The 24,020-nt window shown below is 40.9% G+C and overlaps 1 protein-coding gene across 2 annotated transcripts in view; it reads right to left on the minus strand.

The window, feature by feature from the left end:
• Window positions 1–1,062: 1,062 nt before the first annotated feature.
• The window catches only part of grin3ba (glutamate receptor, ionotropic, N-methyl-D-aspartate 3Ba), a 117,861-nt gene continuing 94,903 nt past the window's right edge, over window positions 1,063–24,020 (minus strand). Inside the window, exons 9-12 of one of the 2 annotated variants that reach the window (XM_008399176.3) lie at window positions 9,332–9,483; window positions 8,008–8,172; window positions 6,613–6,680; window positions 1,063–6,104 (exon numbers count right to left, since the gene is read on the minus strand). In XM_008399176.3, the coding sequence (XP_008397398.1) occupies window positions 5,132–6,104; window positions 6,613–6,680; window positions 8,008–8,172; window positions 9,332–9,483 (1,358 nt within the window). In that variant the 3' untranslated portion in view covers window positions 1,063–5,131. The remainder of the gene's footprint in view (window positions 6,105–6,612; window positions 6,681–8,007; window positions 8,173–9,331; window positions 9,484–24,020) is intronic. The other variant, XM_008399177.3, reaches the window with a different exon arrangement.

The raw sequence follows: 24,020 nt of genomic DNA on the forward strand, positions 1-24,020 counted from the left end.
TTAGAGCTGGTACATGTTTTTGACCAAAGGTTGGCAGCTGAATGGTTTAGGAGGATGAGGGATAACAGGCAACATAAAAACAAATAGATAGTCTGTAAATTGTCAACATAAACTTTTTCTACTGGAAACAGAAACAAGTGTCTTTAGTGCAAAGTCACTCCCAGCAGGTACTTCCACTACGAGTTGACGTGATAGACTCGAGCGCCACTGTGTGGTTGACAGCTGTCATTGCACAAATAACTGCGATTTAGGCGAGTTTCTGACTTGGCCTCAAGTCATTATTTGACAAGTCACTCAGACTGTGACATGTGTCATTACCATTTCACCTTTCACACTTAGCTGTAATAAGAGTTATGACCTCACAAAATAGAGGACTTGACCTGACGTGTCACAAAATCATGACGGATCTAATTGAAGAACTCCGGGACATTTAGGTTTTGTCAGTTTGCTGACAACAGAGATCAATATCAGTTACAATTTCTAATTAATTGATTAATTCAGAAGTCTGCAGCCCAAGGCAACTTTAGACCAATATTCTTTTCCAATACCGACTTAAAGCAGATTTAAAAAAATACAGACACAAAATAATTCCACATTTCTTTATATTTTTTTCCCTTTTCGCAAAATAGTTTTTCAAAAAGAGTTGCTGTGAACTTCAAATGGACAGAAATTGATATTTATATTAAGTTTTCTTGCTGTTTTGCCATCAAAATGACCCTAGATGCATTAATACAATAAATATTTTTATAGTGGAGTTTTGACATAAAACAAACTGATTTATCTGAGATCACTCTTAATGCATAATTAATAATAAAACAAAATCTGTGTAGAACCAGCCAAGGGTTGATTGGTCCTTAGAATTAGCAAAATTGTCCAAACTTCTGGTTTAAACTCAGTGCTTACTTTTTTTTTTTTAGAGTGTAACAGGTAAAGACTATACTTATTATCCCTGCTCTTATTCATTATTTTTAGCACCGATTTGGTTATTGATTATAACTTATAGCCGGTTACGCCTGTTCTTTAAACAAATGCCTACTTTAAGAATCACATAATGCAAGTACATCAGTATATAAATGTTTATTTCAAAACATGAGAATGTCCATTTATGCATAAAATGTATTAATATGTCGATATAACTTTAATAAGTGATAATTTAAAAGTATCTCTTTAAATATCCAGTAGCACAAGCTTTTCCTCGACAAAAGTCCTAAAATATTTGACGTCCTTTAAGACACCATGGCATGTGAACACAACCACTTCACACCACAGCAAAGGTTGAGATGCTGAAATGTACATTAGTATCACCAAATAAAACAAAAAACAAAGAAAAAAAAAATCAAGGTGACGTTTTCAGATTTCTGACATCTGCATGGAGAGATTGAGAACCTCAACGACAGTAAGTGGAACTGCATTGTTAAGATGCTGGAGAGACTTTGTAAAACCATTTGCCTCCGTAGCAGAACAAAGTTTATAAATGCACCTTTTACATGCCGTTTTGTCTTTATACGCGAACCACGTGAACTGATTCATTTGTTTTGTTAATCAAAATATGTCTCTAGAACCTCTCCACGGTCCTTAGCCACAGGGAAGCAGAGATGCGTCTCCCTCTAGTGGGCAACTGGCTACCTGCATGAGCGTCCAGAAAATGAAAAGTAAGACATGTCGAAAAAGGAAGGGCGCACAAAACAAGGAGAGGTTGTATCCCAATCGCAACTTTTCTGGAGTCATTTTTTTGTTATAATAATTTCTTCCATAATCCAAATAATGTACTTGGTTTTTGCAAGCTGTCAAACCCTAAATAGAATGACCAGGAATGGGATGGGATTTTAATTAAAGGTACTTTGCAGTAATTTAATATTGCACCTTAATAGGATGGGGGTTAGAGGAGACATGAGGACAAAAAAAATGGATGATAAAAATCAAATGTGTAAAAAAAAAAAAAAAAAGCTGAGTTAACCAAATCTGTGATGGGTCAAACCACCTCAGTGGATTTTTCAGCAGCATAATTTTTTTTTTACCTGTACATATACATGTGCTTTCAGCCTTGGCAATATATTGCACAACTAACTTTACTTTCCAAAAAGATCTGGGATGCTGTGTAAAACATTAATAGTCTATTCTTAAACAGAACTGCAAAAATGTTTTAAGCACTGACAAAGAACTTCGAGCTGAAACCCGTTTATGGAGACGACTCTTCTATTTTACTGGTGACTGCACATGTGACCACTGCATGTAACTCAGGATCTCAGCAAAAATGAGCAGCTTTTAACTCTTTAACAACAGGCACTTAAACAGAAATTGACTGCAACCAAAAACAGAGAAAGGGACACACACACAAAAAAAGAAAAGACTGCACAATGGTTTAAAGCTTTAAAACAGGAACAATCTGTTCAGTTGGAAAGACTCGTTATTACAGTGTGTTGATGTCAAGTTTTCCCGCAGGTGATATTATCCACGGTTTCATCTGTGTACTTACAGCTTTCACTGTTTCGGGAATTACAACTGCATCAAATGTCTGTGTTGCTCTGATGTTTAATTACTTTCCCAGTCAGTTGCAAGAATGACTACAGGGCTGCAAAGATATTTAAAACGTAAAGTAAAAGTGAAATATTTGTTTCACCCAGCTGCTGTGCTTATGCTGTCGGGTAATTCTAACCACACCTGGGTCAACCGTTCTGACTCGGCTTATTGGACTATTTAAGACACGAGAAAAAGCCTTTAGAGTGCCAAACAGTGACATAAATGTATAAACTTCTTACGTAGGTCAGAAACAATAAATAGTAATATTTAAGTCAGTCGGCCATATTAATAACTTTAGTCCACTCTAGAGAATACGCTGTTTAATAAAGTTAGCATTAGCCTTTTACCTGCTAAGGAAAGCTAGTGCTAGCTATATTCAGTCACATTTTGATCAAAGAATTAGTAAAAAAAAATAAAAATAAATAAATGTTGATGTAAAACGGTGAGGCGTTGCATTTATGTACTTTCCATTTAACCAGATATGTTAATTCATAAATGCGCTTCTTTTGATTTGCGTTGCTCTACTTGGTAGGATTAAAATGTGATTTACCAGTTTATTAATTTAACTTCAAAACGGTTTTTTTTCTCTCTCTCTCATCACTCTCTCCTGCTCTCTGAGGTCACCTGGTCATGCGTTGTCATGGAAACGGGCCTACGAGCAGCGCTGACAAGGAACTAGTCTGTTCAATCTCTCTCGGTTAAAAACCCCCCACGTTGACTGGAGGCAGAGAAGATGTGTTGGACTGTGCTTGGGCCCGAATTATTGTTTGGCTTTGAACTTAAGTCGCTAAAGTGGAATGTAAATATGTAAATGTTTGTTTTGCAAAACCGCATTTGTCTCCACATCTTAATTAGCAGCGGCACAGGCATGTTTTAAAAGCTGGGTGGTCTGAAACAATGTCAGAATCTTTGTCCCTTGGCTGTAACAAATATAAAAATGTTTGTACTGAAAAATAACTTTGCATCCCGTCAGAGTTTTCTTTTTTTTTCCGCATGGATTTTTTGCCACCCTGGCGATCCGTAAGCTGAAAGGTTTTCGACTTAACAAATGTAAATATCCCATAATTCCATTGTGTTAAAGAGTTTCTGCTCCAGATCTGTCCATATTTCCCAGCTGAGATCAAATGGATTGTTTACGCGGCAGTTTTCAGAGAGCAGGATGGATTTGGGGATTTTTTTGTATTTACTTTTTATTTGTACGTTTTCTCCTCCACGTATTATTTGCATTTATGTTTTACACAGCATCCTACTTTTTGATCTGAAACACACAGGCCCAAATAATCTTGCATACGTAGAAACCCGGCCTCTGTGTGAAGTTTGATCTTACTTCAGAAAAAATGAAGAAGTAAAAAGAGAGAGCGAGGGAACAAGACATTGAACAAAGGTTCAATAAAAAGGAAAACAAAGTAAATCATATTCCAATATCATCCATTTCCATTACCCGTTAAACATCCACCCGTTATATCTTATTTAGCAGAGAAAGGAATAAAAATAGAAAACATTTCTTGACATAGTGACTTAAGGACAGGATATAATATCAAGACAGTTACAGTTTGAGTCCATTAAATTTAGCGATTTCAAGTATTTTCAGTATATGCCGCTCCATCCTTACAGTTTCTTCTTTCCTACATCGTTTTCTGCAAATTCTCGTGTCAGGCTGTTGTTTTGCTTTTCAAATTTTTAATTTAGTTAGTCGTCTTTTAACGTGATTAAAATAGATTTTCTGCCCTCTTGCCACTGATTATGTAGTTGCCAGAGGCCATCTTCTTTTTAATCAGTTGTGGTTAATCGATCTTGATGTGAACCGCCACCGAAAGTTCACTTGTTTTTCTTCCACCAGTTTTAATCTATCTGATTTAGGAGATTAAGACACCGTTGCAATTGTTGCTGCTTTTCTTAAGACTAGTTTTTTTTTTTTGTTATTGCAGGGTAAATGTGGAAGTTTCATCATCGCTCAAGAGTCAGCTTCGCGTTTGTCTCTGGGTATAAAATGAAGCGAGAGTGGAAATTGTTAAAATTAGGCGGATTGCTACAAATGAAATTGTGAATAAACATTTCCCGCTTTCTGCCATCTCACTCCCCAACTACAAAAATAACCCGATGAACTCCAACAGAATCCGAGTCAATTCACCCCTTTGCCAATTTGCACCTCGTTTATTAGTCATACATTGATTGCTACATTTAAATATGAAGTCATTGTTTGCAAACCGCTGATTGTATTTACTCTGGTTATTATAATCTTATATTAAAATTTGACTTGATATAACAAAACAGCAAAAAACACAAGAAACGTGTCACACCAAGATGTCTTGTGCTCATATTTCCAATTGGAGTCACGTTTTCTTACAGCAGAATGCAAGTTGGATATATTTGAAATTAGTTAGTGTGGCCTTCAGGTGACTCTGGGTCAGTACGAAACCTCCTGTGGCAGACGGCTCCATTTCAAACCTGAAAAGGTCACGTAGGAAAAGACCAAAGCTGCGAAAGCTACAAAATGGCAAAAGGGTGAAATGTCCAGAACCCGTTCCGATCCATCTTCCCGCGGCTATGAGAGCGCCACCTGACTAGTTCTCTGTTAATTCCTGCACACCAGAAGGCGTCAGAGAACCAATCAGGTTCCGCTGCTCACACTTGACTGGTTGGCTTTTGTCCTCTCCAAAGTGTTCAGAGTGCGTGATAGGTTGGCCTTCTGTCTGTCCAGGCTAGAAGTGTTCCTTGTCTGCACGGTTATGTTTCCAGCACCTTGTTGGTTGACTTGACTTCGCTCCAAACTGGAAGTGCGTGACTGGACAGTCCTTTCTCCCGTCACAGTGACGACGGGGCGTGATTGAGCGGCTCTTCCTCTGTCCAAACTGTTCACTGTATTTAACTGGCTGGTCTGTCCGAGCCCCGCGGTCCCAGCTCCAGCTGTCTGGCTGGGCCTTCCTGTCTGCTGATTGTTCAGGGTTTGCAGCTGGCTGGTCCTGTCTCTTTCGGGGAGTTTGGACAGAGTGGAACTGCTTCTGTCTGTGTTGATAGTCTGGACCCGCTGTCTGTCTCTTTCCCTGTCCAGGCTGGTGTCCCGTCGTACCAGCCCGCTCCTCTCTCTGTCTAGGCTGGTCTGGATCTCGGCTCTTCGAGCCAGAGCCTCTCTCAGCTGGTTGCGGAAGGTTTCGATCTTCACCTGAAGCTCCTGCAGCTCCCCCTCCCACAGGCTGGTCTGAGTAGCCCTGTTTCCCAGGGGGGAGAGGACCAAACCCGTGGACGCAAGGGTAGAGACCGGACCTCCGTTGACATGGAGATTGATCTGAGGCGGAGAGGTAAAGCTGCCCAGGCTGCCGAAGCCAAACCCTCCCAGACCGAGGCCCGGACGGCCGACCATGCCCGGCCGGCCACGCACCGACGCCGTGTGCGTGCGCAGGCGGTAGCTGTGAAGCGTGTCCAGGTCAAAGTGTACGCGTTTCTCCTTGGGCTCATGAGACGGCGAGGAGCTTCCGGTTTCACCAGCTGTGGTGGAAGCAGGGAGGGAGGTGGGTGGTGACGGCGGAGAGGGCTGATGCTGTTTCCTGTGTAAGGTGCAGTTTTCTGAGATACAAGAGGAGGGCCTGGAGTAAGAGAGGAAGATTGCAGCACGTTTCAAGTGACATTCGGTATTAAGCAGAACAAGGATAACATCCCTACATATATGAGGAGGCAAATCTTTCTTATAGGATTTCTAATCCAATATTCTTTGGTTTACATCTTGACTTTGTGACACATGCAGTAATACCTCGCAAAACTTTTCATAACCCTTTAACGTTTTTATTTATTGTACATTTTTTCAGGTACCACACTGTGTTTTGTTGCCATTTAAAGGGAAACAGGAAGTAGTAGTAAAATCTCAAAAGGAGTATAGATGCAAATAGTCATAATATGTTTTACAAGGTGTAAACTAGTAAAAAAAAACAAAAAAAAACACTGACAGTATTACAACTACAATAATGTGTGTTTGCAACTATACTTTTGTGGTGAATGATGAACTTTCCCTAAAGTGTTTAAGCCGCATTTAGCAGAACATTTTCAGAACAAGGGACTGTGAACACACGGAGATCAAAATGTCAGTGAGCTCATTACTTTTGGTCAAGGCCGGTCAGCTCCTTCCCGACATCCTCATATGTAGTGTTGAGCGCTCTGTGGATTTTCTGCAGGCAGAAGCGGTGATAAAAAAAAATTAAAAAAAATTGTTACGACTTTATCTGACCTGTGTCAAATTAGGAGAGCTATTTTCAAGGCATTAATATTCCGCCTAGCTTCACAGAGCATCTGTGGCAACTTTGTCTCGGAAAATTCAGAGGAGATTCTCTGAATTTTAGCAAAAGACACATTTTTCAAGCTTGCCATTTTGAGACAGTTTAAGGTGAAGTGTTGGCGTTTGTCCAAATACACAGAGTGAAAATACAGAATGAATGAACATGCTTTCATTTTCCCAGTTCTGCTCAGACGATTATAAACACTCGCCATTTGCTCTTACTGATTTAATGGAACCATTAATTTACTTTATTTTATTTTTTTAGAACAAACACAAAACGACAATGGTACGCATAAAACATTTACGATGTTTACAGCTATGATGAGTGCACATAAACGTCTGGCCAGAACATTACAGCCGCGGCAATCAGACTTTTTCTTATTTTACAGGGCTCGGATTGAATTACTACGTCAGAAACCGTAGATAGCGGCTCTGAAGTGGCTGCCCTTTTGGAAAAACGTAGCAAAAGAATGCGAGCAGTCTTGATATCCAGACCGCCGGCTCCATTATTCACTCCAGAAACTGCCACAGGGCTCTCATTTGGTAATGACTAGAGTTGCATAAGAAGAAAAACTTCACATGACCTTTAAATTCTGCATTGCTATTCGTTTGCTATTTCAATATTGCTGCAAAACACACAAGTTCTCAGACACAATATGTTGTATTAAAATCCTGAGCCCTGTTTTGTATACCAAGAGCCCATTAGCATCGGATGAAAGAGACTTTTGCTGACAAAAGGCGTAGATGTACAACGGGTAGACCATGAACCAGAGCATATAGCATTGCTTATCGGAAATGTGCTTAATTTAAGAAGTTTAAATTAACTTCTTAATTTATAGGCAGCATTAAAACTTAATTAGGTAATTAACAAGTTTCCCCCCCACCCATTAATTAATGTAATTAACATAACACAAAGAGGTCAGACTGTATCTTTCCTCAGTGCCAAATAACCAAATTGTAGCTATAATGATCTCAAAGGACGTGTCATTAAAAGTTTGCAACAGCAGAGGGCGCAGGTTATCTGCGAGTGATGCAGGTGGGAACTTTGCAGCAGGAGCAGCTGGAGTGCATGAACACCAGAGACTAATATTAAGATTACAAGCAGCGTCTGCACATCTTTGCAGTATATTTGCTTCGGCGTGTGCGAGATGTGACGGGGAGGGAGGTGGAAGGGGAGGGGAGTGTGCATGCCTGTCTGCCCGCCCCATGTGTTCACCCACCTGGCTGGTGTGCAGCCAGTACTGCAGGGTGTTGGAGCGCCGGAGGCGGGGGACCACCAGGTGATAGAAGGTGTGTTCACCTGCCAAGGTCAGCAGAGCTCCGCCGACACCCATGCACAGCAACACAAACAGACCTGAAAAATGCTGGATGCCCATCTGCAGAGTCTGTCGAAGAAGACAGGAGGGAGGGAAGGAAGGAAGGAAGTAAGGAAGACACGGGAGCGTCAGAAACCCGGTGGAGCCGAGAGCCGGCAGGGATTCAAACGGAACGATTTCTTATTTATTCTTAAGCTAATTACCATTAAGGCCGCTGCTAGTGAGCGCGCAATTGATATTCTGCCGTTGTAGTGCGGCTGTGTAAGCCCATAAGAGTAGTAATAAAGTGTAAGGGGAAAAAAAAACATGTTGGTAGAGGGGGAGAGGGAAGACAGACGAAGGGAGAAGTGGAAGGCTCAACTTAGAGTAATAAAAAGGAGCAGCATTTAGCAGAGAGACGATAAAAGGGGAAAATGGAGAAATAAAAAAGCACTTTGTTTCCTTTCCGTTCGCCCACAACCCTTAACTCAAGCGACGTCCATCTTATGACACGCTCATCAGAGGAAGTGGCCGGGAGCTCCTCCTCCTCCTGCTCCTCCACCGCCGTCGTCGTCTAATCACGTTTCTCCCACACCCAACTCATTTCTGCGTCGCCTCTGATGGCAATTAGCCCCATGCTGACTCGACAAATTCATCAACATCTACAATGACCTCCTTCTGCTCCTGATCCAGGGGGCCAACTTTGCACTAATGCTCACATTGTTTCAGAGTAGCCAGCTCTCCGGGCTTTAAATGGGATGAAGACGAATAAGTTCCTGGTGCGGGGTGAAGCTAAGGTTGCGTAATTGCGCTTCGCTTCCATATTTCAACTTTGAAGTAGGATCCTTTAAAAAGGAACGGCCGAAGGGAGTTGCACTGCTTCCTTAGTTGCGAATATGAGATACAGACATAGTGCTGTATCTAGGGATTTTAATCCTTTCTAAAAAAAAAATAAAAAATGGAGTGAAAGGAGAAGGGAGCGCAGAGAACTTTATGTACTCCTCGATCGCACACACAAAGAAAATATAACAAAACAGGAGTCGACGCTCGGTTTGAGCTTGAAACGCTGGTTGAGGTCGGTGAATAAACCTGAGTTTATGTAATTATGGCGACTTATGTGTACGTCTTCGTGCGTGTGCGCTTTAGCTGGCAGCCAATCTCGTCCGCATCCCAACGGGAGACTCATTTATAGGCTCCGCTCTGTACACAATGCACGTTCGCCATGTGAACACTCCCACTGATGACTTACCTCGGTGACTGCAAAGACTCTCTTTCCGCAGGGTACAACCTTATACCATTTGTCATGCAGCATGTCCATGAAGCCGTCAGACTTGTAGCGACTCACAAACTCTGACACATTACGGGTCAGAGGAGAGCCCTGGGGAAGGCCTATGCCGTAGCCTGGAAGAAGACATAGACATGGATGTAAATGAATGCTCCCTCAGCGGAGGGACTCAGAACTTTAGCTGTGCCTGAGGAACAGGGCATGCAAACTTTGGTTGTTTTTTTTTTTTTTTTTTTTGTAGGAAAACAGTTGGCCACTCGGAAAAAAAAAACCAAAGGGTAAATTCCCTACGGAAAATATGTAACTTCAGTTTCCAGGCTTCACTTTGAATCAGAATCAACCATGTTTTCTGCCTGAGTTCAGTGCATGAGCACAACATTTAGTGCAGTAACCGGACATTTTTATTGGGCACACCTCGCTTGCACTTGGTTGGACACCGTTTTGCATTCACAACTCCCTTAGTTCTTCATGGCGCAGACTCAGCGAGGTGCTGGAAACATTCCTCTGGGATTTGACTTCATAATGACATGACGACATCACAAAGTTGCTGCACAAAGATACATCCGGCTGCAGAAGCCAATCTTCGGTTCCATTACATCCAAAAAGCTGCTTTCCTGAATAAAGATTAGGCGACCGTGGAGGCCATTGAAATATGATTCGTCCGGTTCAATAAACACGTTTGGTGGAAAGGGTCAGCAGTAACACACAAGTAGGCTTCATCGTTCAAACAATGCTCACTTGAGGGACCCAAAGTGTCACAAGAAAACGTTCACCGTCACTGCTGACTCCAACCTGAGCTGCTGTATGTTCAACCTTACTACCTGAATGTTGCAAGCTGAAATCAGGAGTCACAGAACCAGGCAGTTTTTGTGAGCCTTCACTTTTTGCTTCAAATAGAAACAGTTTCCAGTTTCTATCAGGCAAAAGTTGCACCTGGACTTCTGCTGCTACGGCCCGTTTGCTTCAAAGTTTGATGAGTCGGACGTTCAGAGACGACACTCTGCATACAGTTGTAGTCATTAAAATAGGAACGTTATTAAAAAAGTTAATTTATCCCAGTAACTCAATTCAGTAAGTGGAACGTTATATAATTTAATTACACACAGATGGCCATTTACAAGCCTAAATTATGACAATCTGCCTACAGGTAGTGAAAATAAGACATTTAATGTTACACTTTAGTACATTATTTCAGATCAATAAACATTTTTAACACAGGAACGTGGGCTTAATGAGAAGTTTATTTAACAACGACTTTAAAGTTATTTTCAAAAGATATTTTTAATCTGGCAAACAAGTCTCATTGAAATGGAGATTCTATTTTACTGAATATGACTGTGAATTGGTGGCAAGGAATGGCTATTCTCATTATTGCTGCCAATAAACTCACACCTATTAGCTCGTTCACCTCTGACCTCAACAAAGCACTCTTGCCCACTCTTTGATTTTCTCTCTTTTTTTTTAGACCTTTGTCTGTAAACCAGAAAAGTGTGTGGCGTTTTGAACATCCTAGTCCATCAACAATTTTCTGAATACTGTGACCAGCCAGCTGGAGAACAACAAAATGTTCCAAGTAAATTTAGCAGCGTTTCTTCCTCCTGCCCAGTTAAACTTCCGTAAGGCGTCTTCACCATGTCCAGATGCCTACATGCACTGAGGTGCTGCCATGGAATTAGCTTATTCACAGCTTGTGTCCGATGAAGTGTGTGCATCCCTACAGAAAATCTGCCCAAACGTGTCTGGTGGAGGTCTCCGTTGTGGTTAAGATCAAATTATTTTGCATAAAAGATGTCCGTTTCTTCCTTTGCTGAAACCCAAGAGGTGTTTGAAAGCAAATGAATCTAAAGAAAAGATCAGAACCAGAAAGAGGCCCTTGAAGAAAACCCCAACAAAAGATAGAAATATTAGCAAGGGCTCTTTCATTTCATGCATGACCTCCAGTGGCATCAGAGACAAATAAATAGATTTCGGCATTCTTCTATGTGAAAGGTGGTGGGGGGGGAAAAGTCCTCTTTGTCCTTTTGTTGGAACTCAGTGAAGCATCCTAAATTTTTCTTTGCACATGATATTACTTGTACTCGTTTCCTTGCCCAGAGCCAGACCCATCAGTCATCAGTCTGATTCTGGGTTAATCAATGTAGCAAGATTTGCAGACGCCAGCCTTAAAATATCTTCTTGCACTTTAAACCAACTGTGTCTATTTGCATAATTTCAATGTACGTTGTCAAATTCTATCAAATAATCCCCCCACCCCCACAAAGCCTCAGGCTTAACGCAGCTTCCCACCGCTGGCCTCCCTCGACGGCATAATTAGCTATACCTTATTTATTAGAAGTGATTGTGAGGCGGAAAAAAAAAATCTCCCTTCACCGTAATTGTGTTTAAAGCGTGCTGGGATGCAGAGGGGAGGTATTCATAATGTTATTTCCTCATCAAAAACATACTTGAAATGATGTTTTATTGATTTCATGCATATTTTAGAGATCCATTAGTTTCCCGTAACAGCCATTCGTTATACAAAGCCATTCGTTCCTTGGAATTGCACCTCTAGACTAGCGGCAGCAGCAGTTAGCAGTTTCTCAGTCCAAACCTCTACAGACCAAATGTAAACGGCGACTCGACATCTAGTGCAGCGTGAGGATTTAGGTCCTGCCACAGACATCCACTTTGTTAGACACCGTCAGATGAAATGTGAACAATATGTATGATTTTTAAGGCGAATATAGAAGTGCAACTTTGAGACCCTTTTCCAAAACTGTTGCTCCATCACAATTTGCTAACAGCTGCAGTCAGTAGTTACAAAGCGGAACAAATATACACTCAGATACACCGCATCGGCATCTCCTTTCATCCGCTTTGTCGCCAAGTGATGATACAGACGGGGAATTTATGAAGATATTATTTGAAAAAGGTCGCAGGGTTGTGACTCGCCCCGCAGCATGTTTCTCACAGGTCTTCCTCTTTTCTGCTTGCCCTTTTCAACTTGCAGCTTCTTACATTTCTACCTTGATTTCCTTTCTGAGTGGTGACGACTGAATCGATGTAGACAGTATTAAATATATTTTTAAAATATTCGGTTAGCATTTAAAAAAAAAAAAAAAAAGTCCTTTCAGAGCTCCGTTGTCATTCAGTTTCTGAAACACTGCATATTGATCCAAAGTGTCACAAAAAAAAAAAAAAAACATCCTTCGAGTTGTTATAATTTGTTAAATATATGAAAAATCTAACCAACATACAAAACAACAACCGGGGAATGTATTGTTATCTCATGGCCATAAACTTGTACCAGTATTACATTTTGTGGATAAATGTTTCTGTTGTTCAGATTTAGCCGAGGCTGAGCAGCAACAAGAGCTTCAGCGCCATCAGCAAACAGTGTACTAGCTTTACGGTAGAACGGTTACATGCAAGCAATTTCTCACAATAATGAACATGAGAGCCTGGTGGAAATTTACCAAAATGCATCTGGATGACTCAGAGACTATGCAAGACAAACACAAAGGATCTGATTAAAGAGATTAAAATGCCCAAAACAAGCATTTGGAAATGAAACCAGACTAGTGTTCTGATTAAGGCATTTTTTAAAATAATCTTCACTGCGTTTACTGACCTAACTAATCTCTCTGTTGCTGTTTTTAGTGCACATTATGCACTCAGGCACCATGCACACAATTTTCTTGATCGAAATGGCTAAGGATTTTTCATCTTTTGCAAAGATTTTAAAAAGTAAGTCACACCAGCCTCGGCCTCCGTTTAGTGGATTTGCTCTGATAAGACATCGTTAGTGTGAGAGAAACTGCTTTGATTTTCTGTAAACTCTGATTTCGGACAGTTAGCTGGAGCCTCAACTGAAATGCATTACGTGCCGAATTATCAACAAGTCATATCAAAAGAGAGGCTGAACCTGCTAGTGTTAGCTTTGCCCTTCTGGAAAGAGCTCAAAGTAGAAATGTAGTCATATGTATATTATTTCTAGGAAGATGGCCTCAGATTATCAAAGTTTGCAGCTGGTGTGCATTGAGAAAGAAATATCTTTAGAAACAAATTATAACTTTTAGGTAAACAGAAAATTATGGCCAGCATTTGGCCTATTTGCAGATTTTTCATAGAGCATATTTATATACTGAAAAGAAAATGCAGCTTTAGGAAGCTCAAACACCTAGCATAAATGCTACGTGACATGCGAAACAGCCAATTCAGGAGCGGCGTCTATTTTTTGTGTGGTTGATTAGCTGTCCCACCAGATATAGCGCTAAGACCGTTTCCACTGCACGCATTCCTGCAGATCAAGATATGTTTAGTATTTAAATCGTTTAATTGGCAGTTCAGATTTTGTAATGTATTAGGTGTGTAGTAAAAACCATCTCCAATGAAGTGTAATAAATGAAATCCATTACCTGCGTGAAGCTGACACCCCACCCACGTCAAAAAATCCAGCAAATAGTCTGAATGGTTAGTGCTCCGTTTGTGCAGGTTTGTGCCGTTAAAATTTTCGTTTGTGCAGTTTTGGTTTCTGAGATATTAAACATTATTTTTTAGGTCATCTAGAGTTCACCATCCCCCCATATCGCTCCAAAACAAACCAAAGTGGGCTAGTTCGTTAGTGCTCCGTTTGTGCAGGTTTGTGCAGTTAAAATTTTCGTTTGTGCAGTTTTGGTTTCTGAGATATTAAAAGTTATAATTTTGGCCGATGACGTCACCATCCCCCCATATCGCTCCAAAACAAACCAAAGTGGGCTAGTTCGTTAGTGCTACGTTTGTGCAGGTTTGTGCAGTTAAAATTTTCGTTTGTGCAGTTTTGGTTTCTGAGATATTAAAAGTTATAATTTTGGCCGATGACGTCATCATCCCCCCATATGCTCCAAAACAAACCAAAGTGGGCTAGTTCGTTAGTGCTCTGTTTGTGCAGGTTTGTGCCGTTAAAATTTTCGTTTGTGCAGTTTTGGTTTCTGAGATATTAAACATTATTTTTTAGGTCATCTAGAGTTCACCATCCCCCATATGCTCCAAAACAAACCAAAGTGGGCTAGTTCGTTAGTGCTCCGTTTGTGCAGGTTTGTGCCGTTAAAATTTTCGTTTGTGCAGCTTTCATCTTTGAGATATTAAAAGTTATAATTTTGGCCGATGACGTCACCATCCCCCCATATGCTCCAAAACAAACCAAAGTGGGCTAGTTCGTTAGTGCTCCGTTTGTGCAGGTTTGTGCAGTTAAAATTTTCGTTTGTGCAGCTTTTGTCTTTAAGATATTAAAAGTTATAATTTTGGCAGATGACGTCACCATCCCCCCATATGCTCCAAAACAAACCAAAGTGGGCTAGTTCGTTAGTGCTCTGTTTGTGCAGGTTTGTGCCGTTAAAATTTTCGTTTGTGCAGTTTTGGTTTCTGAGATATTAAACATTATTTTTTAGGTCATCTAGAGTTCACCATCCCCCCATATGCTCCAAAACAAACCAAAGTGGGCTAATTCGTTAGTGCTCTGTTTGTGCAGGTTTGTGCCGTTAAAATTTTCGTTTGTGCAGCTTTCGTCTTTGAGATATTAAAAGTTATAATTTTGGCCGATGACGTCACCATCCCCCCATATCGCTCCAAAACAAACCAAAGTGTGGGCTACTTCTTGTAATTCTTCAGATTCTCAGCTGTTGTACAATGTGTACATTTTGTTTTGAACTTCAATAAAGACTTAGAACAAGAAAAAATGTGTCTCATTTCAAGAAATGTTTTAAGATAGCAATGTTTTTTCACGAACGTATAGCGCACAATAATTGAATCCTGCTAATAAAGGACATGCAGCCTGACCCTAACGTAATGTGTATAACCTGTTCAACTGTGCTTTGATTTCGGAGGTGGTCTGAAGAATTATATTCACATTGTTGATGTACTGTCTGCTGATTATGCAGCAAACGTGTAAAAAAATTACATGAGCCTATAAAGGCCAATTTGCTAGTTGCTTGAGCAAAGATTTTGCCGAGTAAAACGGAAATGTGTCATTATTTCAAAGTTCATCCAAGTAATGTACTTAATATTTAGTAAATATAGTTTCAATGCAACGACTTTCATTTCATCCAATTTCTTAAATTAAATGTGTATGGGCTTCAAGGAGACATGTTTTGCGAACTTTGACATAGTTCTCACACAACTGGGATTGGCTCCACCCACACTGTAGTGAGCCTCCTGCCCCCCCCCCTCCCATCTTGTTTTGCAGAGCAAGTGTAATTTCAACCTCTCGTTAATATTCTAGCGGTCTCAAATCGTTTTGAATAAGTCATTTTGGAATTTTTTCAACCCCGATTTTGATTTTTTAACAAGGTAAAATCAAATTAATGCTCAACTAGCAAATTGGCCTTTATAGGCTCATGTAATTTTTTTACACGTTTGCTGCATAATCAGCAGACAGTACATCAACAATGTGAATATAATTCTTCAGACCACCTCCGAAATCAAAGCACAGTTGAACAGGTTATACACATTACGTTAGGGTCAGGCTGCATGTCCTTTATTAGCAGGATTCAATTATTGTGCGCTACGTTCGTGAAAAAACATTGCTATCTTAAAACATTTCTTGAAATGAGACACATTTTTTCTTGTTCTAAGTCTTTATTGAAGTTCAAAACAAAATGTACACATTGTACAACAGCTGAGAATCTGAAGAATTACAAGAAGTAGCCCACACTTAGGTTTGTTTTGGAGCGATATGGGTGGACGGTGACGTCATCGGCCAAAATTATAACTTTTAATATCTCAAAGACGAAAGCTGCACAAACGAAAATTTTAACGGCACAAACCTGCACAAACAGAGCACTAACGAACTAGCCCACTTTGGTTTGTTTTGGAGCATATGGGGGGATGGTGACGTCATCTGCCAAAATTATAACTTTTAATATCTTAAAGACAAAAGCTGCACAAACGAAAATTTTAACTGCACAAACCTGCACAAACGGAGCACTAACGAACTAGCCCACTTTGGTTTGTTTTGGAGCATATGGGGGGATGGTGACGTCATCGGCCAAAATTATAACTTTTAATATCTCAAAGATGAAAGCTGCACAAACGAAAATTTTAACGGCACAAACCTGCACAAACGGAGCACTAACGAACTAGCCCACTTTGGTTTGTTTTGGAGCATATGGGGGGATGGTGAACTCTAGATGACCTAAAAAATAATGTTTAATATCTCAGAAACCAAAACTGCACAAACGAAAATTTTAACGGCACAAACCTGCACAAACAGAGCACTAACGAACTAGCCCACTTTGGTTTGTTTTGGAGCATATGGGGGGATGATGACGTCATCGGCCAAAATTATAACTTTTAATATCTCAGAAACCAAAACTGCACAAACGAAAATTTTAACTGCACAAACCTGCACAAACAGAGCACTAACGAACTAGCCCACTTTGGTTTGTTTTGGAGCGATATGGGGGGATGGTGACGTCATCGGCCAAAATTATAACTTTTAATATCTCAGAAACCAAAACTGCACAAACGAAAATTTTAACTGCACAAACCTGCACAAACGGAGCACTAACGAACTAGCCCACTTTGGTTTGTTTTGGAGCGATATGGGGGGATGGTGAACTCTAGATGACCTAAAAAATAATGTTTAATATCTCAGAAACCAAAACTGCACAAACGAAAATTTTAACGGCACAAACCTGCACAAACGGAGCACTAACCATTCAGACTATTTGCTGGATTTTTTGACGTGGGTGGGGTGTCAGCTTCACGCAGGTAAATCCATTCTGTAGTTCATTAAATCTGCCTTGTTTGTAGACGCCGTTGCATTGCTCTTATTTCTCCGCGTAAAGCTGAAAATGTGTGGAGTTTACGGGACCGGAAAGCAATAAAAACACGCTGCACTCACAGTTGATAATTATATAACCATAATGTTTTTAATTAAGTAAGATATTAGAGTACGTCTGTCACAAGTCTTTATTGCTGTATCGCCTTAATTGCTTTTGTGACATTTTCATGTATCACTGTTTGTAATCTCGAAAGAGAAACGACTCTGCCCTTCACAGGCTTGCAGAAACTGCCTTTGATCTGCATTATACCATGCATCTCTGCAAGTAGGAAAAAAAATAATAAAAAGCCAAACAGAAATCCGTTCCTTAGCTTTCAATCAAAAGACTCTGAAAATTACAAGCTCCCCTGGGGTTGTTTGTTTCATTTCATCTGTACTGCAGTCAAAGATGCGGTCGAGCCAACTTTCTTTCTTTCTTTTTTTTTAGCTTTGTGGGGTTGTCTCAGGCTTGGCAGCTGTTTGTTTGTGTGTGTGTGTGTGTGTGTGCGTGTGTGTGTGTGTGTGTGTGCGTGCGTGTGTACGGTGTGACTGTCAAGGTGTGTGAGCCTGATGGGGTTGTGGACGAAAAAAAAAAAAAAAAAAAAAAAAAAAAAAAAAAAAAGAGAATAGCAAAGGTTCACGCAACTGTCACACTCTGCTTCCTACATTACAAAGACCGTCTACGCTCATCTCCCTTCTATTCCCATTTTCTATCTCTGTTTCTTCTTCCCTCCTTTTGCCATCATTTCATTATTCCTCCTTCTCACTCCGAGGTCATTTCTCTCTCTCTCTCTCTCTCTCTACTGCCGCCGGTCGCGTTCCCCCTCATCGCTGTCATCCCTTTGCTTTTGTTCTCTTTCTGCTCCAATCCATTCTTCTTCGCATTTCTCAGGTCCTCTCCCGGGTCCACTCATCTGTCTCCGTACGTCTCCCTCCTCTTTCCTTTTACTTCCAGCCGGCAGACGGCTTTCTTTCTGTCATCAGCCAATCTCCATCTGCATTTTTTTGTGGCGCACTCAGTCAGACAGCGAGATGCAAGTGGGCAGCCACTTGTCATTTGTTTTGATTGTGTCCCCCAGACATTCGGTTGCTTCATCTGAAGCCTGAAGCCCTAAAGTCGTCACTCAAATTCCCCACGCAGCGACTTAAACAGACGTGATGGTGCACTTTAGACTTTATTTAAAAGCACTCGATACAATAAAACCGAAGCCCAACCTGTTTGATAACGCGTGAAATACAAATGATGCGATAAAACAGACTGCGTGAATTATTCATTTGTAACCGACACACGAGTGTTTAACTGCTGTTAATTCTGCAGTGTGTCTGAAATGTGCTACACAAATAAACAAACAAACCGTATTTAAATGCTATTTTTGTGGCCGTTTATTAAACACATCTTTCCAATATGACTGTTGAAATTATTTGGGAGACATTTTTACACTTAAATTGAACCATTTTGTTTTGACAAAATGTTTAAAAATGCTGATAATGTCTAAGCAAAGATGGACAGAAGAGGGCGAACGTCTGATGAGACACTTTCAGTATTAGTGCAAGAGACAGGTGGGACCAATCAGGGACTAGACAGCACAGGGACTGAAGAAAAAAAAAACAAAACCCCTACAGAAAAGAAAACATATGCGAGTTGCATTCATTTAGCAACTGTCAAATGTAAGGGGGGAAGCTCGTCCATCCGGTAATTTGTGTTCAGTTGCTTTTTTAAAAAAAAGTCACTGAATCTGTCGACTTTACCTTGAACGTTTTCCGGTAGTTTCTGACTCAATGATGTTGGTGCGTTAAATCAGTGTGGTCAGGAACGACTTGCGCAGTGTAAATATGAGGCGAGAAAAATGCAGTAGCAACATCAAGAAGTCATTCATATCAATCACCAAAGAAACTACGCAGAAGTGTAACTGCACCGCACCTTCTTTACGTGGCCATCTTGCTTTCTGCCCGCAATTAGCTTTCATCACGGCTACAGACGGAAACGTTTCAATTTTCGGTTCATGTCAGTCAATGTGAGTTAACATTTAACACGTCAGTCAAAAGAAAAGTGTCATAAAGAGGAATAAAAAAAAAAAGCTTAAATAACATGCGGAGATTCAAATAAATTGTGCTTAAAATGTCCACTTCTGTCCTTAATGTCCACGCATACAGTGAGTGCAAAGTAAGGATTGATGAAAGGGGATAATAGCAGACAGCTGCCGATGCATTTCCGAAGCCTCTCGCATGGAAGAACGATTCGTAATTATGTAGTGGATCCTCCAAATTATGTCTTTAGCATAAAACAGAAACAGAACACCTGGACAACATTGCTATTTTGAGATTGAATCTGTGATGCGTTTCTCGGCCCTGCGTTAGAGTCAAACTTGTTCTAGCGCTCGAGCGTCATAATTTAGGAACAAAATGATCGCACTGTACAGCATGCTGATGATCGCAGCTGTAATTTGTCTGCTTAATGCAACATTATCCCCAGAAATCAGCAACCAAACGGTTCCAAACGCAGTCATTTTCGGTCAAATCGAGTGGGTTTCTGCGGCTCACATTAGATGAACACGGCGAAACCACATTTACCGTTTTGGACAGTGCAAAAGAAATTATCTCTGTCGGGCTTATGCATGTACCGCTGCATGGTTGAGACATCAAGCATAAATGTAATTAGCGAGATGTCTGTTTTGCTTCCCATGCGTTCTCTCGCTCGGCATAATGGCAACATGAACTTCCAGCTAACATTAGCACGTGGCTGACAGCAGTTTTTTTTTTTTTTTTCTGACTGCTTTTGCAGCGAGCCCGGGTGCGCTAATTGTGCCGGAAGAGGTAGGTGGTTCTGTGTGTCAAAATGACATCCAGGTGAATGTCGAAACCTCGCTAACGCCGGGGAGAGCCTGGCTCGCAAAGCGTCTTCCTTTCCATCAGTTTCGCAAATGAACATAAAAAAAGAAAGAAAAAAAAGATGTGATTCCACCTCTTTTTATTGCTTCGCGGCTCAGTCCTGTGCTCAGTGTGTTGCACACGTTCTCTGCACATGGACGTCAAACTGATTTGGAGCCGTGCAGATTATTCAGCAGCCGTCGTGACATCCGTAACCCCGTTTCGACTGCTAAATGTTGTGGACTGCTTTCTTCAAGTGCAAACCTTTGGATACGGATTCAGCTTCACAACACTGCCTGCTTCAGGTGGCTTCACTTAGCTGTCACTCTGTCAAAGCTTAGTCCTTCCCAGAGTTTCTCAAATTCTCCTGCTTTAGCCCCCCCACCCCCCCCCACTCCGCCCCCCCCACTGCCTGTTTTACTCAAGTCATTGCCAAAGAACTAACTGTTCACTTGATGGCTCAAATCTCCCCAACACTTGACAGGGGCCACATTGTAAGACAGTAATGGATGTAATTCACTTTACCCGTCAGTTTTAATGCTTTGGTTGACTGCGGTGCATTGTGTGTGACCTTCATGGGGCTGACTTTGATTTTTCGTCCAAGATGTTGAAATCAGTGACAGAGGAGCAGGGAAATGCTAAAAAAAAAAAAAAATGTACTCGCTCAGGAAATTTTTTTATTAAGTTTGAGAAATATGATTTTCAGCAACTTTCTAGTTTTTCTTTCTTTCTTTTTTAATTTAAGTTAAAAATTGTTAGTATTTTAACGAGATAAAAATGTGCAAGATAGAACAATGACTTTTGTTGTGTTGGGTAACGATAACTTTTTTTTTTTTTATCCAGATCCAGTTCTTCATGTACCTGTGTAAACATTCAATAAACTGTGATGAGTAGATGAGAACATTTATACAAATGCTAAAAAAGTGGGAATTTAAAAGGGGAAAAAAAAGTGCTCCCTAAAGTTTGAAAAAATAAAAATAAAATCCTGTTACTCCTGCTCCATCCAAACCAAATTTCAGTCCGAATCCACAAAGAAAAGTAGTTAGAAACAGAAAGAGGAAAGAGTTTAAATGGTGTACCGACGTAGCTCACTCTCCAGTATCAATTTTGTAAGATTAATAGGTGTGAAATAAAATATGATATATGATATGATAAATATGATCCATGCAGAAACATTACTAGGAGTAAAAGATTACAAGCTAAGTTTATCTAATATGTTAATCTAAACAAAATGACAAATAGTACATGGATTTGAGTTTCTAAACTATAGCAATGACACAGTAGGTAGACTGAATAGCATGCACTCATGAGAAAAAAGAAACATCTATTTCAGTCATTAGAGACTTGACTTGGACTTGGAGGAGGGAATGACTTGTGAACATGCCTACAACACAAACACTTCGTGGAAGCGACAGCCCTGGCGTGTTTTTTCCTGCCAGTAAAAATGTGCATTTTTGAAGAGAAACAATTATGAGAGTCTTTGTTTTGAAAGTGAAGTTTCTCCACTTTCATCAGGTCTGCACCTGAAGAATCTGAATCTCATCTGCATATATAAAAACAAAAACCCAAAACCCTTTGACTTCACCATCAGTCACAATCCCCAGCATGAATTATTTTTAGCCTTATTATTCTTAATGATGCATGAACAATCTCATAAAATACGACAGAGAAATTTTGAAAATGGGCCAAGTTAATTTTAAATTATAAACTTGTATTCAGGATGTTTTGAACATTTAATTTTTTTTTTTTTTACCACACCTGTTTAAATCCTCTTTAGCGTCTCTGGAATTTCAGCCACAGAAGCAGACAAAGGTGTCCGTGTATTTGCCCGTGTCAAGACGTGAGCTGCCCGACCAATGACAGCCTTATAGCCCTGGTAACAAAGTCCTCTCCCATCCTTATTTTGATCTTCAGACGCACTCCGTGCTGCTTGGCTGAACTTGAATGGTGCGCTTATGCGCAGAGGAAGAAGACGCGCTCACAAACACATCTACACACCCGCCGCGCCTCACGCGCATACGCAGCAGCAGTGAGCGGCCCCGCGTTCAGTGGCAATATTATTAATGGGGTGTGTCTAGGCTGTCGTAAACATCTCCCAGCAGCACTCAGAGGAAACAGACACATAGAGACACCCCCGCATCTCTCCTCCAGTTAAGCAGCCAGAAGATTTCAGCTGAGCACCTTGCCTGCAGCAACTGCGCACTCCCAATTCTTCTGGCTTCCTGCATCTCCCGACCACAAACCACTCTATAAATCCTTCCTCAGATGGACCAAATAACACTTCCTGACTTTCTTTCCCTCCTACTTTTTCCCCCCTCTCTTTCCTGCCTTAGTCCATCTGCTTGGGGTAAAGGTTTGTCTTGATTAGGGGACTCTGTTGGCTGGCTCTTTTATCACTTGCTGTGCAGAAAGGCGCAGGGCTGGCAGTGGGCAAATGAAAGCCCTCTATCTCCTTCTCATGGCCGACTCCAACCTCAGTCGGTCCTCGTTTTCATCGCTTTTGTTTTTTATTTGCCATCTTCTTCCATCTCAGGCGCTGCCCTTTCTTTTTTTTTTTTCCTTCCTTGTGTTTTCCCCGTTTCCTGTCTGGGTCATTTCCTGCTCATTCTTCTAACACTGCTAAGATTTATTGAGGTATTCACTCCCATCCTCCTCACTCCGACTCTAAGGGTAAATAACCACTGATGCCCAAAGTAGATTCCTTTAGCCTGCTTTTTCACACGGAATATGAATCGCGCAGTCATCAAACTGACCCGTCCTACATACCAATGAGACCTGGCTTACCGCTGCGATCAAGAGCGCCGCAACGACGGTGCTTCTTAGCTCGCTTTGTGGTGTGCAGCGAAGAAAGGAGTAGATATTCTCCGGCGCACAACAGTTGTACGCCGAGCGAGGGGAAATGCGGGAGCGGGGTCTTTCTGAGGCTACGCTCTGAGTGACAGAGAAGGTGCAACAAAGTAAGTGTTTGCTCCCACGTGGCACCCTTACTAGTAGTATCTGCATGTCTCGGCGACGTGAAAACTGACAGAAACACAAGCACGCACGCTCGCCCCCCCCATCCCTGCAGGAGCCTCCGCGTGAGACGAGCAGAGCGGGGTTACAAGTTAACAGTTTGACATATTTAATAAATTTGTTCTGTGCGCTGAAATTTCAGGTCAAAGTCACCTTCACAAGGCGTATAAGTGCAAATGGCATGTGACTGGAATAATGTAAAACTCTGAATAATAGCTTTTCATTTAACAGAGTGAAAGAGAGGCTGGCTGTTATTAGACAGAGGACAGGATCTTCTCTTGCAGGTCGTCGGCAGCCTTTTGGTTCTTAAAGCGACACGGTCCGCCGCTCTGTATACGTCGTTCCCGATTACAGCTAAACAACTTGCTTGAATCTAAATCGGATCAACCATTAACCACCATACAAACTGAAAAAATTGTTTAAGTGTTTTGAGTTTAATATTTGTAAAACTGTCTGGAAATTCAAATATACTTGTGCTTCAGAACCGCTGACATTGTTCGGTAAAGAAGTATTTGCCCTCTTGCTGTTTTGTCATAGATCTCAGAAAGAACCTGACAACATAAAGTAGGCGAAAAAATCTTAAAAGTCAATGCATCATTCATGAACATATGAGAATCAAAGTCATTGACATCTCTCAGATGGAAAGGTTTAAAAAGTCATTTGTAAGACTTTGGGACTCCAGTGAACCGCAATGAGTCTCTGTACACAAAATGAGAAAACGTGGAATGACAAAACTTCCCAGGAGTGACCTGCCAGCCAAAATTACTGCAAGAACACATCAACCAATTATCCTGGAGGTGACAAGTACATCTGGGTAGAAAGGCATCCAAGTTCTTGGAAAGTTCCAAGGCCAAACAAATAATGACTGCTACACCTTCAAAAAAAAAAAAAAACCCATTAAAACCTGTCTCACATTTGCAAAAAAAAAAAAAAAAGTATTGATGACATCCAAAACTTCTGGGAAAATATTCTATACATGATAAAACAAATGTG

Source organism: Poecilia reticulata, chromosome 22, assembly GCF_904066995.2.
Source record: "Poecilia reticulata chromosome 22, P_reticulata-male-v2, whole genome shotgun sequence".
In the NCBI taxonomy this organism is placed as follows: Eukaryota; Metazoa; Chordata; class Actinopteri; order Cyprinodontiformes; family Poeciliidae; genus Poecilia; species Poecilia reticulata.